The 13957-nt window shown below is 43.0% G+C and overlaps 1 protein-coding gene across 2 annotated transcripts in view; it reads left to right on the top strand.

Annotated features, from left to right (window-relative positions):
• The window catches only part of Kcnab1 (potassium voltage-gated channel subfamily A regulatory beta subunit 1), a 215800-nt gene that overhangs the window by 109902 nt on the left and 91941 nt on the right, over positions 1-13957 (top strand). For both annotated transcript variants that reach the window (XM_038347205.1, XM_038347204.1), the window contains exon 2: positions 11870-11913. In XM_038347205.1, the coding sequence (XP_038203133.1) occupies positions 11870-11913 (44 nt within the window). The remainder of the gene's footprint in view (positions 1-11869; positions 11914-13957) is intronic.

The raw sequence follows: 13957 nt of genomic DNA, 5'->3' as shown, positions 1-13957 counted from the left end.
CCCAAGTCCAGCAGTCCAGCCTGGCCAATCACCAGCCATTGCAAAGGTTCACAGTACCAGTATGGGACATCTGAACCCAATTTCCACTAGTGGTCAGGTCACGTTTTCTTATTTTTGTGGAGAGGATGCACATCCATCTTTCTAAGAGCTGGTTCATAGCACAGCTCAGGAGCTTGAAAGCTAAGACTGTCCCAGCACCTCGAGCGTGGGTACAGAGGATGTGACTTGCAGTGAACGGGTATTCGCTTCAAGAGAGCCTCAGTTTCCCTCTGCTTTAATTTCCCAACCTGGTACCCAAAGTTTTTCTCATTGCATGTCCCAACCAATCCTAGTTTCAGAGTCACTAACTCACAGGCCTGTGGGGAAGAAACTTATCCACTGTGATGCTGGCACCTGTATCTTCTTGTCCTAGTCTTCAGGATGCAGCTAAAACTCCGTTTTCAAAAGCCAGGTCAGATCTCTGGTCCCGCCTCATCCTGTGAGGTTTAGTATTCATTATAATACAGTTAAGGTAACTTCCAACACGCTGTATTTCAGCTCTGGTACCCTTGGGTCCCGACAGACTTTTAAAATCTTCATAGAATGAGATTATAGTTCTGTGGGGTTTTAATATATAGTATTTTTATTTATTCTTTGAGAATTTATATGTGGATACGATGTATATTATTTATACCCACCCCCACTCTCCTCCAGTTTCTCCTAGATCTGCTTATATTCCCTCCAAACTTCATGCCCTCTTTTCTCCCTCCCTCTCTCCCTCCCTCCTTCCCTCCCTCCCTCCCTCCCTCTCTCCTTCCCTCCCTCCCTCCCTCCCTCTTTCTTTCCTTCCTTCCTTCCTTCTTTCTTTCTTTCTTTTTCTCTTTCTTTCCTTAAATCCACTAGTGCTGCACAAATACACACAGATTTGGGCCATCCACAGGGCCACCATCAACCTTCCAGTGCCACATCCCTAAAGGAATCTGACTTTCCCTCCCCAAGAGATCAACCGTCAATAGGGCCTCAGCTGTGAGTGGGAAGGAGCTCCTGTTTTCTTCGACCACCCATGCTGAACTATTGGCTGGCTTGCCCTTGTGCAGGTCCTGTGTAGAAAACCCAGCTGCCATGAGCTCATGAGCACAAAGCCATACCATGTCCAGAAGATACTGTTTAGAAGACACACACACACACACACACACACACACACACGCACGCACGCACGCATTCATGCACGCACATGCACAAACGTATACATGCTTGCATGCACTCATATTCTGAGGTGTCCCTAAGTCTTGGAGAAAGGGTATGTTTCATTTATGGATGAGCACACCGTACACTTTTTGTGTTTTACAATTGTATGGGTTTTGATCACCCACATCTCATACACAGCAGTTGTGTAAGTCCCCAGATTCCTTTTTTACACTCAGCCTTTCTCCTCACCTTCAAACACTGACTACTCTTGTCTTTTCTCTCCGTCTACTTTCATCGTTGCCAGAATGTTGTATAAACAGAACCAATGTGTAGCCCTTGTGTCTGGCTGGCTTCTTTCACTAAGCAAGCTGCATTTCAGATGCAGCCATGTTATTCGTGTAATCGCTCGTTCCCCTCCCTTGACTGCCAAGTGGCATTTTATCATGTGAGAGCCTAATGCGTTTATCCATTCATTAGTGATGGACGTCTGGGTGGTTTCCAATTTGGGGTGATTATGAGTAAAACTGCTATAAATATTTGAGTACATTTCTCTGTGTGTGAACAGACGTTTTTAATTTACTCAAGTAAATACCTAGGAATAGAACTGCTGAATCACTTAGCATGAATATGCTTAACTTTCTAAGAAGCCATCAAGCTGTCTTTCACGTGGGATATACCATTTTGTACTCTTCCCAGCGAGGGATGAGAGTTCATTGGCTCTGCAGCTTTGCCACCTCTTGATATTATGCATTTGTGTCTGCTATTTTAATTTTTATCTTATAGATTTTAACAAGTACATTAATGCATCTCATTATGGTTTTAAATTGATTTTTCCCAGAATATAGTAACACTTAGCTGATTTTCTTCCTAGAAGTTTAATTGTCACCAAATAACTTTTTCAGGCCCCTATCCCTTCAACACTTAAGCCATTTTATATTGACCTTTAGCATATATATATATATATATATATATATATATATATATACTTTTTTCAGAATGTAGCTTGCCTTTTCAAACTTTTAATGATATTTTAAACAAAACAAAAAATTGTAGATTTTTCTTAAATTTAATCTCTCTAAATTTGGAGAGATTATCTTTTGGGTCCCTGTGGTAGTTTGAAAGAAAATGGACCCCAAAGGGAGGGGCGCTATTAGGAGGTGTGGCCTTGTTGGAGCGAGTTTGTCACTATAGGGGTGGGCTCTGAGTTCTCCTTTGCTCAAGCTACACACAGTCTGGTACACAGTTTACTTCCTGTTACTTCCTACAGATAAGGGTGTAGAACTCTCAGCTCCTTTTCCAGCACCACAGCTGCTTGCATGCAGCCATGTCCTTCCGTGATGATAATGGACTAAACCTCCGAAACTGTAAGCCACCCCTACTAACTGTTTTCCTTTCCAAGAGTTGCCATGGTCATGGTGTCTCTTCACAGCAATGGAAATCCTAAGACAGTCCCATCCCCACAAACTCAGTTAAATCCAAAGCCACAAGATTTCCCCTCTGACATTTCTTCTCGAAGTTTTATAGTTTTATGTTTTGAATTTAGGACTATAACCCATTTTTAAGTTAATTTTTATACAGAATATGTGGTCTGTATCACTTTTTTTAGCATAAAGACAATTGTTCCATCTGCTCCAGCACCATTTACTGCAAAGTTATTTTTTCATTGAATTGCCTTTGTACCTTTGATAAAAGTCAGTTAAGTGTTGCACATATGTGCCTCTCTTGCCCTATCTGTTCTGTTCTATACTCCTCATTCCTTCTGACAATGCCACATGCCTTGATTATTAAGCTCTCTATTACACCCTAAAATCAGGTAATGAGAATCTCCCAGATTTGTTCTTCATTTTTAAATTATCTTGGCTGTTCTAGTTTTTTTCACCTTGCCAAGTCAATTTTAGAACCGCCCTATTAATATTTATAAGATACTTTGTTAGGACTTAAATTGGGATTAGGCTTACTTCATAGATCAAAACGAGGGGACCTGACATCCTGATGCTATTGAATCCTGCTAATCATAACTGTGGCATGCATCTCCATTTATTTAGATCATCTTTTACTTCTCTCTTCCAAGTTTTACAATATTTTGCTTACAAGTCTTAATTATATTTCAATAGATTTACATCTTGTACTGGGTAGGCTATTGTAAGTAGCAATGTTCTTTTCAATTTCAAGTTCCAGTTACTTGTTATTAAATACATAATTGATTTCTAACTTGTATGACACTGATTTATGTGGCTGCACGTGCCACTGCTTGTGTTGGGATGAGAGAACAGTTTGCAGGCATTATTTCTCCCCTTCTACTGCAGATCCCTGGGGTCAAACTTAGGTCTTCAGGCTCTGCAGCAAGTGCCTTCACCCACTGAGCCAGCCAGTCAATCCACAAATGACTTTTGTATGCTAATGTTATACCTGTCAACTTTGCTAAATTCATGTGCTGGTTCTAAAAGAATTTAGGAGATTATTTGGGATTTTTTGTCTATTTGTTTGGGTTTTTTGTTTGTTTGTTTGTTTGTTTGTTTATCAAGACAGGGTTTCTCTGTAACTTTGGAGCATTCTGGAACTCACTCTGTAGACCAGGGTGGCCTTGAACTCCCAGAGATCTATCTGTCCCTGCCTCCCAAGTGCTGGGATTAAAGAAGTGCTCCACCACCACCCAGCGAGATTTTTTCCAAAAAGACAATTATGCTGTTTACATAAGAGGTAGTTTTATTTATTCCTTTTTAAGTTTGGGGCATTTTATTTCTTTTCGTTGCAATATATTATTTAATAGTTTTAATCATCTAAACGCCAAAGTATCAAGACCAAAATAATTAACTCTGGTAGTTTCCATCACAGAAGTAAGAACGACTTCTCCACCCACCCACTGGTCATTCAGTGAAATATTTGCTTCTGCTCCCATGACGGCAAGCACTATAGAAAAGTCCAGCTAGTCAGGCCTGCAAAAGAAAGGACATGATCACTAATTACTTCAGACAAAAATGAGATGATCAGCATCCCAGTCAGAGAGAAACACAGAAAGAACAAGAGGGGATCTAGAACTGAGAGAGGTAGAATCCCACCAGGAAGTGTCAGGAAGTCAGGATGGGGGTAAGAGATGTCACTAGAAAGAGTTTTTAGAAAGAGTTTTTTTGCAATTTGCTAATAGGTTGATTGTTCCTACTTTACATCCCTCCCAGTTGATGTAATAGAAAGCTCTCCTTCATAGCAAGGTAGAAGTATTTGAAAGCCAAGCCTCTCCAACTGACCTAGCAGAGGGTATTTAAGAACACCAGGGTTGCCCAGGTCAGAGGAAACAACTTGCTAGAAGATTCAGGGAAGGAAATATTATTTCCAAATAATAAAACCAAAGCAAAAAACTATAACTAGGACAAAGTTGCATGAAGGAGCCACATGAAATTTCACAGAGAAATGCCATGTGAGAGGTATTCTCTGCCCTCCCATGGACATGCACATACATGTGTGCACTCCTGTGCACACACATGTACCAGTACACATATGAGCACACACATACAAAGACACTTGTAAATTCATACGCTCTACAGAAGATGCATGGACACACCAGGAATAATTCAATAACATCTTCCAGTATGTGAAACTCTTAACACAGGAATGCCTCCACATTCCTGGTGAAACCTACAGATCTCCTCAGAAAAGGAACTTTTAAACACCCAATATCAAATTTATAGAACTCCTATTAAATTCAGAAGTATTTTAAACTGAAATTTAATACATTTAATTATTAATTAAACTAATTATTGCTGTTTAATAATAGCAAGACATGCACTTGTTTATTGGAGTATTATCTGGCAAGTTATAGGGCAGGCTGAATGTCACAATTTCTAAGAAGGTCTGAGTACAAATGATGAGTTGGTTCTTGGAGACCTCTGAAGCCACAACCCTATGACATGGAGATACCCATGCTCCCATGGGTAGCAAAGTCACAGGTCATATGTGCCCTTCCCTGATTTCTCAGCTATATTCACAATTGAAGGAAACGCTGTTAGTTAAAACTTGGCAAAACAAATAAGTATATATTCATTTCCATTCAAGTCCATTGACTCCCGAAGTTGCGTGCCTTCAAGATGGAAGTTGTAGAGTCTCATTTAAGACTAAGTCACAGCTGGGCGGTGGTGGCGCACGCCTTTAATCCCAGCACTCGGGAGGCAGAGGCAGGCGGATCTCTGTGAGTTCGAGGCCAGCCTGGTCTACAAGAGCTAGTTCCAGGACAGGCTCCAAAGCTACAGAGAAACCCTGTCTCGAAAAACCAAAATAAATAAATAGATAGATAGATAGATAGATAGATAGATAGATAGATAGATAGATAGATAAAAGACTAAGTCACAGATTTCCAGCTTCCCTAATGATTGATGTGCTTCTGGTGTGGACAATACCATGTAGCCTTTATGCAAGTGGTGGGTAAACCTGGGTCCACTTTTCTCAAGCCCTACTACACAGAGCGTTGGAACTTGCATGTCGACATCTACACAACTGCATGTCCCATCTCCATTCTCCCTTCCTGGTGGCCATGGAAGCAATCATGCTCAATTTTTCAGCCCCCAAATATTTCTCAAAACTGCTTCCCTTACCTCCCTTATCCCGTTTTTTAACCTTGTTCTCAATACCTAATGATTCCAAGCAAATAACTTAAATTCACATGGAATTTCTTCATGGTGTTTGCCCTCAGATGATTGGGCGCGTGTCCTTCCAGGACTGGATACAGTTAGGAGGCTCAGTGGGTTGAGAACGTGAATCATGTAAGGAGCGGAGGTAGCCAGATTCAGTGCAGTGTTCACCATTAAGGCACAAAGGGACTGAGCCACCCAGGAGATATCCACATTGCTTGCTAGAGCCCAGAATAGGAGAGGGCTCTCCAGGAGACTAGGGGCAGCAGCTGCCATGCTGTTTCCAACCAAAGGGCATTTCTTCTCACTCCCTCTTGATCTCTTAGCAGCCTGCAGCATGGCTGCCAACCTACCCCCATTGAGGCAGTCGCCTGATGGCCTCCTGCATAAACCCCCATCAGAGCCCCCAGAACCTTTGCCTCTCCTCATTTCCTTTGCTAATATATCTTCCTCCCCCACTGCAATACAGAATTGGCGCCCCTGAAATTGTCCATCCATCCCTTTCTCTCCACGAACATGACTTCTCTTAGTGTTGTATCTGCTCATGGTGTCTGGTATCCCTAATCCCAGAAAAGCCTTCTGCCAACTCTGGGCTCCCGCCAAGTTACTGGGTGTTTTATGGGTGTTCCAATCCCCATAGGTCCTAAGGTAGATTCAAGCTATCCTGTTTCTCCAACAAAGCCTAGCAAAGTGAAAAGCACCCTAGTGCAATAAAATCTCGCATCTTTACCCAGCTGTCCAAGTCAGAAGCCAAGAAGGGTCCATTAGTCCTTTTCCACCACCGCACTTAATCAGTTTGTCCCCCGTGTCTGTGTCTGCCAACACCTGCAGGCTCCCTGTCCTATCTCCGTGAATCTGAGTGAGGTCATCACTCCTAGCTCCTCTCTTGCCTCCCTTGGACCTGTGTTTCCCAGCTTATGTTTTTCAGGAGTGGCCCGTGCAGAGTAAACCCTTAGCCTACACCCTAATCTACAAGGCTCTGCCAGATCCTGTTTCTACCTCCCCCGCCCCCCCGCCACTCACCGGGAGTCACTCTTCCCTTGGGGTCACTCTTTTCTTCGACTGCCCTGGGAGTCTGCTTCCTCAGTGCCTCTTCCAGTCTGAGCCCTGGTCCACGCTCTTCACTCTGCCTAGAATGCTAGTCCCTGCTTTATCCATTAAGCTCTCTGGCTCTAGATTTGAATGTCACTCCCCTAAAAATGTTCTTCCTGGCTGCCCCAGCCGGGCAATCTTCCACCATATCACCATCTTTTTTCTAATAATTACATCATTTCTCCCTTTCCCTTCTTCCTCCCGCACCCCTGTTCTCTTTCAAATCCGTGGCCTCTTTTTTCATTAATTGTTATTACATTCATACATGTATACACACACACACACACACACACACACACACACACACACACACACACTACCTACTCAGTCTGTATAATGTTACTTTATATGTATGTTTTCAGGGCTGACCATCCGGTATTGGATAACAGTGTGCCCTCCGCTGGCTGGCTGTTTCTCCCACTCCCAGCATTTCTTAGTTGCCCGTGCTTCTTTTTGTAGGGTTGAGGCCTTATGAACTTTACCCAGCAATCTTAAATTCAGACCACACTATCTTTTTTATTTACTCTTATAATTGTTAAGCACTTTAGAGAAAGTTTACAGAGCTTAGGTGAGCAAAGAACAGTTCATGAATCAGGCAGTCCTCAAAGCTGGAGACAGGACAGGTTGGGAAATTCTGCTCCCGTAGCGTGGGCAAGCATCACCAAGACAGAGTGAGGGACAGGGACAGTTGCGTAGCAGACTGCTAATATGCCTGCGTTTTCTTTATCTGAGCATAGTCTAATCAGCTGACAGTTTGTGATTGTCGAAGACTCAGACATTAGTTACCAAAATATATACTTAAGTTGTGCCTTCTATGAGTTTATATATCATTTAGCGGCAGGCTCATCATGCAAGGGCTCGAATTATGGAAACATCCTTAGGCCAAAGGTAATTTAGTATAATATAATCAAATAGTCAACTCAGTTGACTGCTTATCTCCCCTCCTATAGTGTAAGTACCATGAGTCAGCAGCTACCTGCTACTCAGCCCCTCCTGCAAGCCTAGTTCAAGGCTCCTATATCCATCAATTTTAGTCACATTCACAGTATAAAAAATGTACCCTATGACCCTCATTGTCATCTGCCTTGACAAATTAAATGTACATTTTAAGAAAATAGACTTCCCTTGTAATTGCCAGGTAAGACGGCGCATTGCAGAGTGGAGTGCAGAGAGTCAGAGAGATGTTGAGGTAGAGAGAGCAAATGACATCATGAACAGTATAGCGTTCTGGCCACAGGAAAACCAGGTCAGATCCGACTGTGTCCGCCACCTACACAGCAACTGGAGCCTCTTACATATGCTTTCGGTCCGTCCCTGCTGTGACAGCCTTTAAATTGGGAATTCTGTCAGGCATAATATGCTTCGTTCTCGGGCAAACGCAAGGTGCATATTTTAGCTAGCTACTCCTCGTGTGCTAGCGTTTAAAACTGTGAATAATATCTAAGATACACTCTTCCACAAGGAGGCAATTTAGAACAACAAGTTCGGCCTGCTAATCTGCTGCTTTTAGCATCTCCGATTTGCAAAGGAACTGGGAGCCACAGAAAGGCATGCGCTACTATGCCAAGATGCTGCTGCCTTTCGGTTCACACTATTCTGTTATAGCCTTCAGAGCAAAAAGAGCCTGGGGCACCATAAAACAATACTGGACCTCCCAAAAGAAAACAGAATCAAACCTTCCAGGCCTCCACAAGCCAGAGCCTTCCTCCAGATGACTTCACTGAGGCTTGAAGCTTCAGGGTTTCCAGAAATCTGACTGACAGAATGAAGTGCCCCATGTCCCTGTACTGATGTCATTCATGTCTAATATTAGCAGCAGAGCGTTTCGGGTTCACCTGGGAGAGGGGAGCTTTTATTTTTGAGTCGAACGAGAACAGATACTAAAAATGAACGTGGTGAGACTTCCTTCTGGCGTATCTGACACAGATAGAACAGGGAAGCCTGCGCAGCGAGACTATTTTGGATCAAATGGGGCAGGAATCGGAGGTAGTTGGAAGTCCGATGGGCTTTAAGACATTCTCTTCGCCTCGCTCGTGAATTCTGAGGAATTAAGAAATAAAATGAAATCTGATAAAGACATCTGGCCACTCAGCACCACCAAAGATCATGATGGGCTTGTAAAACCCTACCTGGGTGACAGAATAGATCCAGGAGATGTATTTCAGTTCAGCATAAGTGATATACTTGGTTGCTGGGTGTTGTGGTCACGCGTACAAAGAACTGAAGGTACATTTGGGACTCAGTGGGTCCCATCTGTCAAGTGTTTGGGCTTCTGTCATCTAGCAGGGTTTAGATGGGTCAGAGGAGCTGGTCACTGCCACATTTCTGACTCCCATGAATTTGGACAAAGTCAGGAACAATATTGTCCTGCCTCTTGGTATAACTGCAATAGTACTGGGATTTCATGCCCTGCATGAGTGGCGTTTCCTTCCACCTTCTCCGCCTGCAAAGTGAACAGCATCATCATGTGTCCAGAGTGATTTATTTATGGGGTGCTCATCTTGAAAACAGACAAAGTAAGGGCAATGCATCGAAAGACTCGGAAACCTCTATTGTATGGAAAATGGCTGCCACTTAAAAATGGCCACTTGAGTTTCGTAACCATTTTCTGTAGAGAAAGAAAATATTTAGAGAGCATACCAGAGATTAAAGAGTTGAAAGAAGCAAAGCCACTAAGGCTCCGATGGGGCTGTGACCACTGGATCAGCATTTGTCTGTAATCAAACTTTCCTTACATTCCACATTTTTCTAAAACGTTTATTCCAGAAAGACTGCCTTCTATGTGTAAATCAATGGAAAGGGAATGGGCTATGGTTACTTCTTGCTACTTGGCCATTTGTTTTTGCAGACAGTTCTCTATTTCAGTCTTCCATCCTGACTGATCATTAATTGTCTTACGTCACCGTCAAAGGGAAAACAGGGCAGGCAGTTCTCTGCCTTGCGTGGGTTGCAAAGAAAATGTTCAGTCACACAAACTTGCCATTTTTGAACTTGTTGGAGAGCTCTTATCTATACAGGCTTAGTCTTAAAGCTGCCTTGCTTTGCTTTGCCTTGTTGAGTGGTTGTTACTGTTGCTATCTTGTTTGTTTGGCACTGTTATTCCCCCTCTGTATCATTCTCAAATTCACCAAATGCTGGTAAAGGTCCCCGGCAAGCCTTGTCTAGATCTGTTTCCTTGTGCCAAGCACAGAGTGCCCAGCCCGTGCTCCCAAAGACTCCTGAACTGTGATGACATGTTATGCTCTACCTTGTCCCTCCTTGGACCTGGGTTTTTGCAAAGTAGAAGAGCTGTGCCTTGTTCCCCCTGTGTCCCAAAGCATTTCCTTCCCCATCTGTGCTGGATGTCTTACCTGGGAGACTCCAGTGCACACCTGCATTTCATTTTTTCATCTTGAATGCTGTGGTCTTTCATTCTTCCTGTTAAAAAGTCTCCTCTCTAAGTTCTCATCGTTGGAAATAAGCAGACGTATTACAGAGGAAGAGCTTCCAATTGCACACCTAATGGTTGCCCCTTACACACACACACACACACACACACACACACACACACACACACCAAAAAAAAATTTAAGAACAATGCCTTAAGAAATTTTTTTCATGGAAGATGTCCAGTTACTTCTCTCCTATCTAGTAGTTCAAAACATGTTTCACATGAACTTGTCCTTCCAGTTGCAAATAGCCAAAAAGTGTGAGAAAATCCAACATCATATCTGTTAGAGCCAGCAGCCAGGCAGCCACTAAACCCCCCCGTTTTGGCCAACTGTATACCGTTATCACAGTTAATCAGATTCCATGCAGATAGAAATGACACTGAGTGAATACCACAGATACCAACAGCCCATCCTACTAATGAAGAAATCAAACCCCAGGAAGCTTTTTCCTAGGGTCCCTCAGCTAGTGGAGCGACGGGTGAAAACCCCAGGACTTTCAGCTCTGCGTTCTGATGCATACTTGACTCGCTATGCAATCACATGGATCACTTAGGTGGCATTTTATAGGCTATAAAAAGCAAGAGGAAAACCCAGGGTGAAAAAAAAAATGAAAGTAGTGATTACTAACTCTAAAGAAACCAAAGCGGCTAACAGAGCGAGGAGAACAAGCTACTAAAGGCATCAAGGTTTCGCTCTGGAGCAGAAGCTGGAAGGGGACTGTACAGCATGTGGTCAGAATAGGGGAGAAATTTTCCCCAAAGTTGCAATTATTTCAGCTTTGCCTCCTTGGTGTGATCTGCACACCAGTTCTATGAGACGTTTGCCAGGTGGGAATTTGGTGTCCTCTCTGAGAAGTGGGTTAACTCTGGATTTCCATAAAGACTTAAAGGTAAATGAGCACTACAATACCCGCTTCCATCGCTATATAGACTTAGAAAGCTACGTTCCTTTTACTTGATGAATTTTTAGGAACGAAAACAAACAAAATAAAAGTTGAGAAATAAAAGACGACTTCTTCTTTACAGGGTTATCTGAACTTCCTGTGTTAATTTTCTGCAAACTTGTATACAATAAATTATAGTAACAATGGATTTATGTGTGTTCTTTATTTGGAAGTAATAGTCTATCTTAGAAGCCATGAAGTCAATAAGTCAACATTTATTAAGTGAGTCTTGTGGGGCATTGTCTGTGATGAATGATCGAGAGTTGGTTTGTGAAAAAGGTAAATGCCCTTGCTCTGGAAGAAAGCACTTTCTAAAAGGAAAGAGAGAGACAGGAAATGTAGTATCAAATTAATAAAGACAATTGAAAATTGCAAAGCTTCATTCTGTGGCAGATAATTTGTTCTTAGGCTAAGCCTGAGAGATTTTTGAGTTTCTCAATGACAAAATGAAATAGGAATGCCATGAAAATAGCAGAGAAAGAGAGGAACTTCCCAAGGTCACGAGGAGATTCTCCTCTGTCTCAGCGCTTGTCAACGAAGATAATATTCAGGGCTAAGTTGCAAGCTGCTTCACACAGGGAAGTGTTAACTGTGTTACTTTGCTTTTGTTCTAGGAATCTTGGGAAATCAGGACTCAGAGTGTCTTGCTTGGGTCTTGGTAAGTACTCAGGGTGTTATTTGGGGGATGGGTGGGAAGGTGGGAGTCTGAGGGGTTACCAGAGAGTGACTGTGATGTAGGTCAATCAGGGTTTGATCTTAGAGGAGGGAGACTGGCCAGCTTTGCACCATTTCCCCTCTGAACCTTTCCTTCCCAGCATTCCCCTCTCCCTGTCTAGGCCCAAGGACCTATCATGTTTGTTCATCTTCTCCCTCAAGCAGAAAGCAGCCTCAGGGGAAGAGGACCATGCACCTCTCCTGCTCACCTGGTGTACAAGATGTAAATATGCATACATGGGCTTACCTTAGCCTGCCTTCGGTTTACCTGAATGCCTCTCTATTCTTACTTCCCCTTTGACTAATTTCTCCACTTATTTCCCGAAATTGGTATGTATTTTGTGTGGTTTTTAAAAAGCTACTCCAAATTATTGGGAGCAAGCTGAGATAATGCCCACTCAAGTGTTGTCAGCTGACAGAATCTAGAAAAACAAGGGAGATGGTCCTCTAGGCTTTCCTGTCTGTTGCCATCTTGATTATGCTGGTTGCTATGGAAAGACCCATCTGAACTGTGGATGGAACCATTCCCTGGCAGTAGATCTCAGACTGAACAAAATGGGGGTGGAGTGCTTTTGGAATGGGAATGTTTATTCTGTGCCATTGTACCATTGTCAAACTATAGTATGGATATAAATATGCAGTATGTATGTATGTCATGCTGTGTCTAAAGTCAGGAAGGAAAGAAAGAAGTATGCTGGGGTTACAGGGAACTCACTAAAAAGGATCACTGTGTCCACAGAGCAAGACCAATCAAAAGTCTTTATTCCAGCCAACTAGGACCCTGCACAGGTGTTCAGGGAGCTAGATGTGGTCCAAAGTGCCCATGACACTGGGATTTTAGGAACAGAGGTCTTGTCCAGGTGCTTCATTTGGCAGCTACAGGGGGTGGGTGCGTGTCACACAGTAAGCAGTTGGAAGCAAACCATTCCAACAAAAGCGAAGTGGTTAGCCAGACCCGAGGAGACTTCTGTACACACAGGCAGCTAATATGGCAGTTAGCCGGAGGAGGTTCTGCACAAGCAGTTTTAACAGCAACTGAGATAAGTGAGCTAGGACATCCTGACCTGGGGTTTCTAAAGGAGATGGAGATCAGATTCTGGGGAAACTTGAAATGACCTCAGCAAGACTACAAGATGGAGGAACTTCTGCACTCCTTTCACTACCACACTGGTGTTCAGCTCGGTTTCTCCTTTTCATTTGTATTCACTGAGACACTAACGTGGAACGGCGTCATACACATTCAGAGCTCTAGAAACGTTCGCACAGGCACATCAGATGGCATCTCAGGTGACTCCGAATCTAGTCAAGCCGACAATGAAAATTAATCGTCACATATCTACACCTTGTCAATTTGATGCCCCAAACATCTATTTTAACTGTAACTTTCCACCTCCTCTTGAGTGTCCTCCTCCATGACCATCTTAGAATGCAAAGTTAGTCCATCTGCAAGAGTCCCTCCAGATCGTAACAATTCCACCATTGTTCAAAAGTTCAAAGTTGCTGGTAAGAGTCAAGGCAGCAGGCCGTGCGGTGGTGGTGCACAGCTTTAATTCCAGCACTTGGGAGGCAGAGGCAGGTGGATCTCTGTGAGGTCGAGACCAGCCTGGTCTACAAGAGCTAGTTCCAGGACAGGCTCCAAAGCTACAGTCTTGAAAAAAAATTCAAGGTAGCCTCTTAACCGTGAGCCCTGGTTAAAAAAAAAAAAAAGTTAATACTTCCAAAACACCACAGTACAGAAACATCCCTCAAGTTGTTCTGACTTCCACATGTATGCCATTGATCTATACATGTGTATACACACACACACACACACACACACATATATACATGCATTTGCATACACTATGCACACAAACACAAATAAATAAGTATAATCTTTAAACTTTAATGTACCATGAGGGGCTGCTTGTTGGGGTTTCTCTCCTGCCCGGTCCCCCAGCCATTTAATCCCAAAGAAAATCACACAGAGGTTTCCATAAGGTTATAAA

This window comes from Arvicola amphibius, chromosome 11, assembly GCF_903992535.2.
Source record: "Arvicola amphibius chromosome 11, mArvAmp1.2, whole genome shotgun sequence".
NCBI classification, from domain to species: domain Eukaryota; kingdom Metazoa; phylum Chordata; class Mammalia; order Rodentia; family Cricetidae; genus Arvicola; species Arvicola amphibius.
Note: the sequence above shows the minus strand (reverse complement) of the source record. Positions and strands in the feature narration are given on the sequence as shown.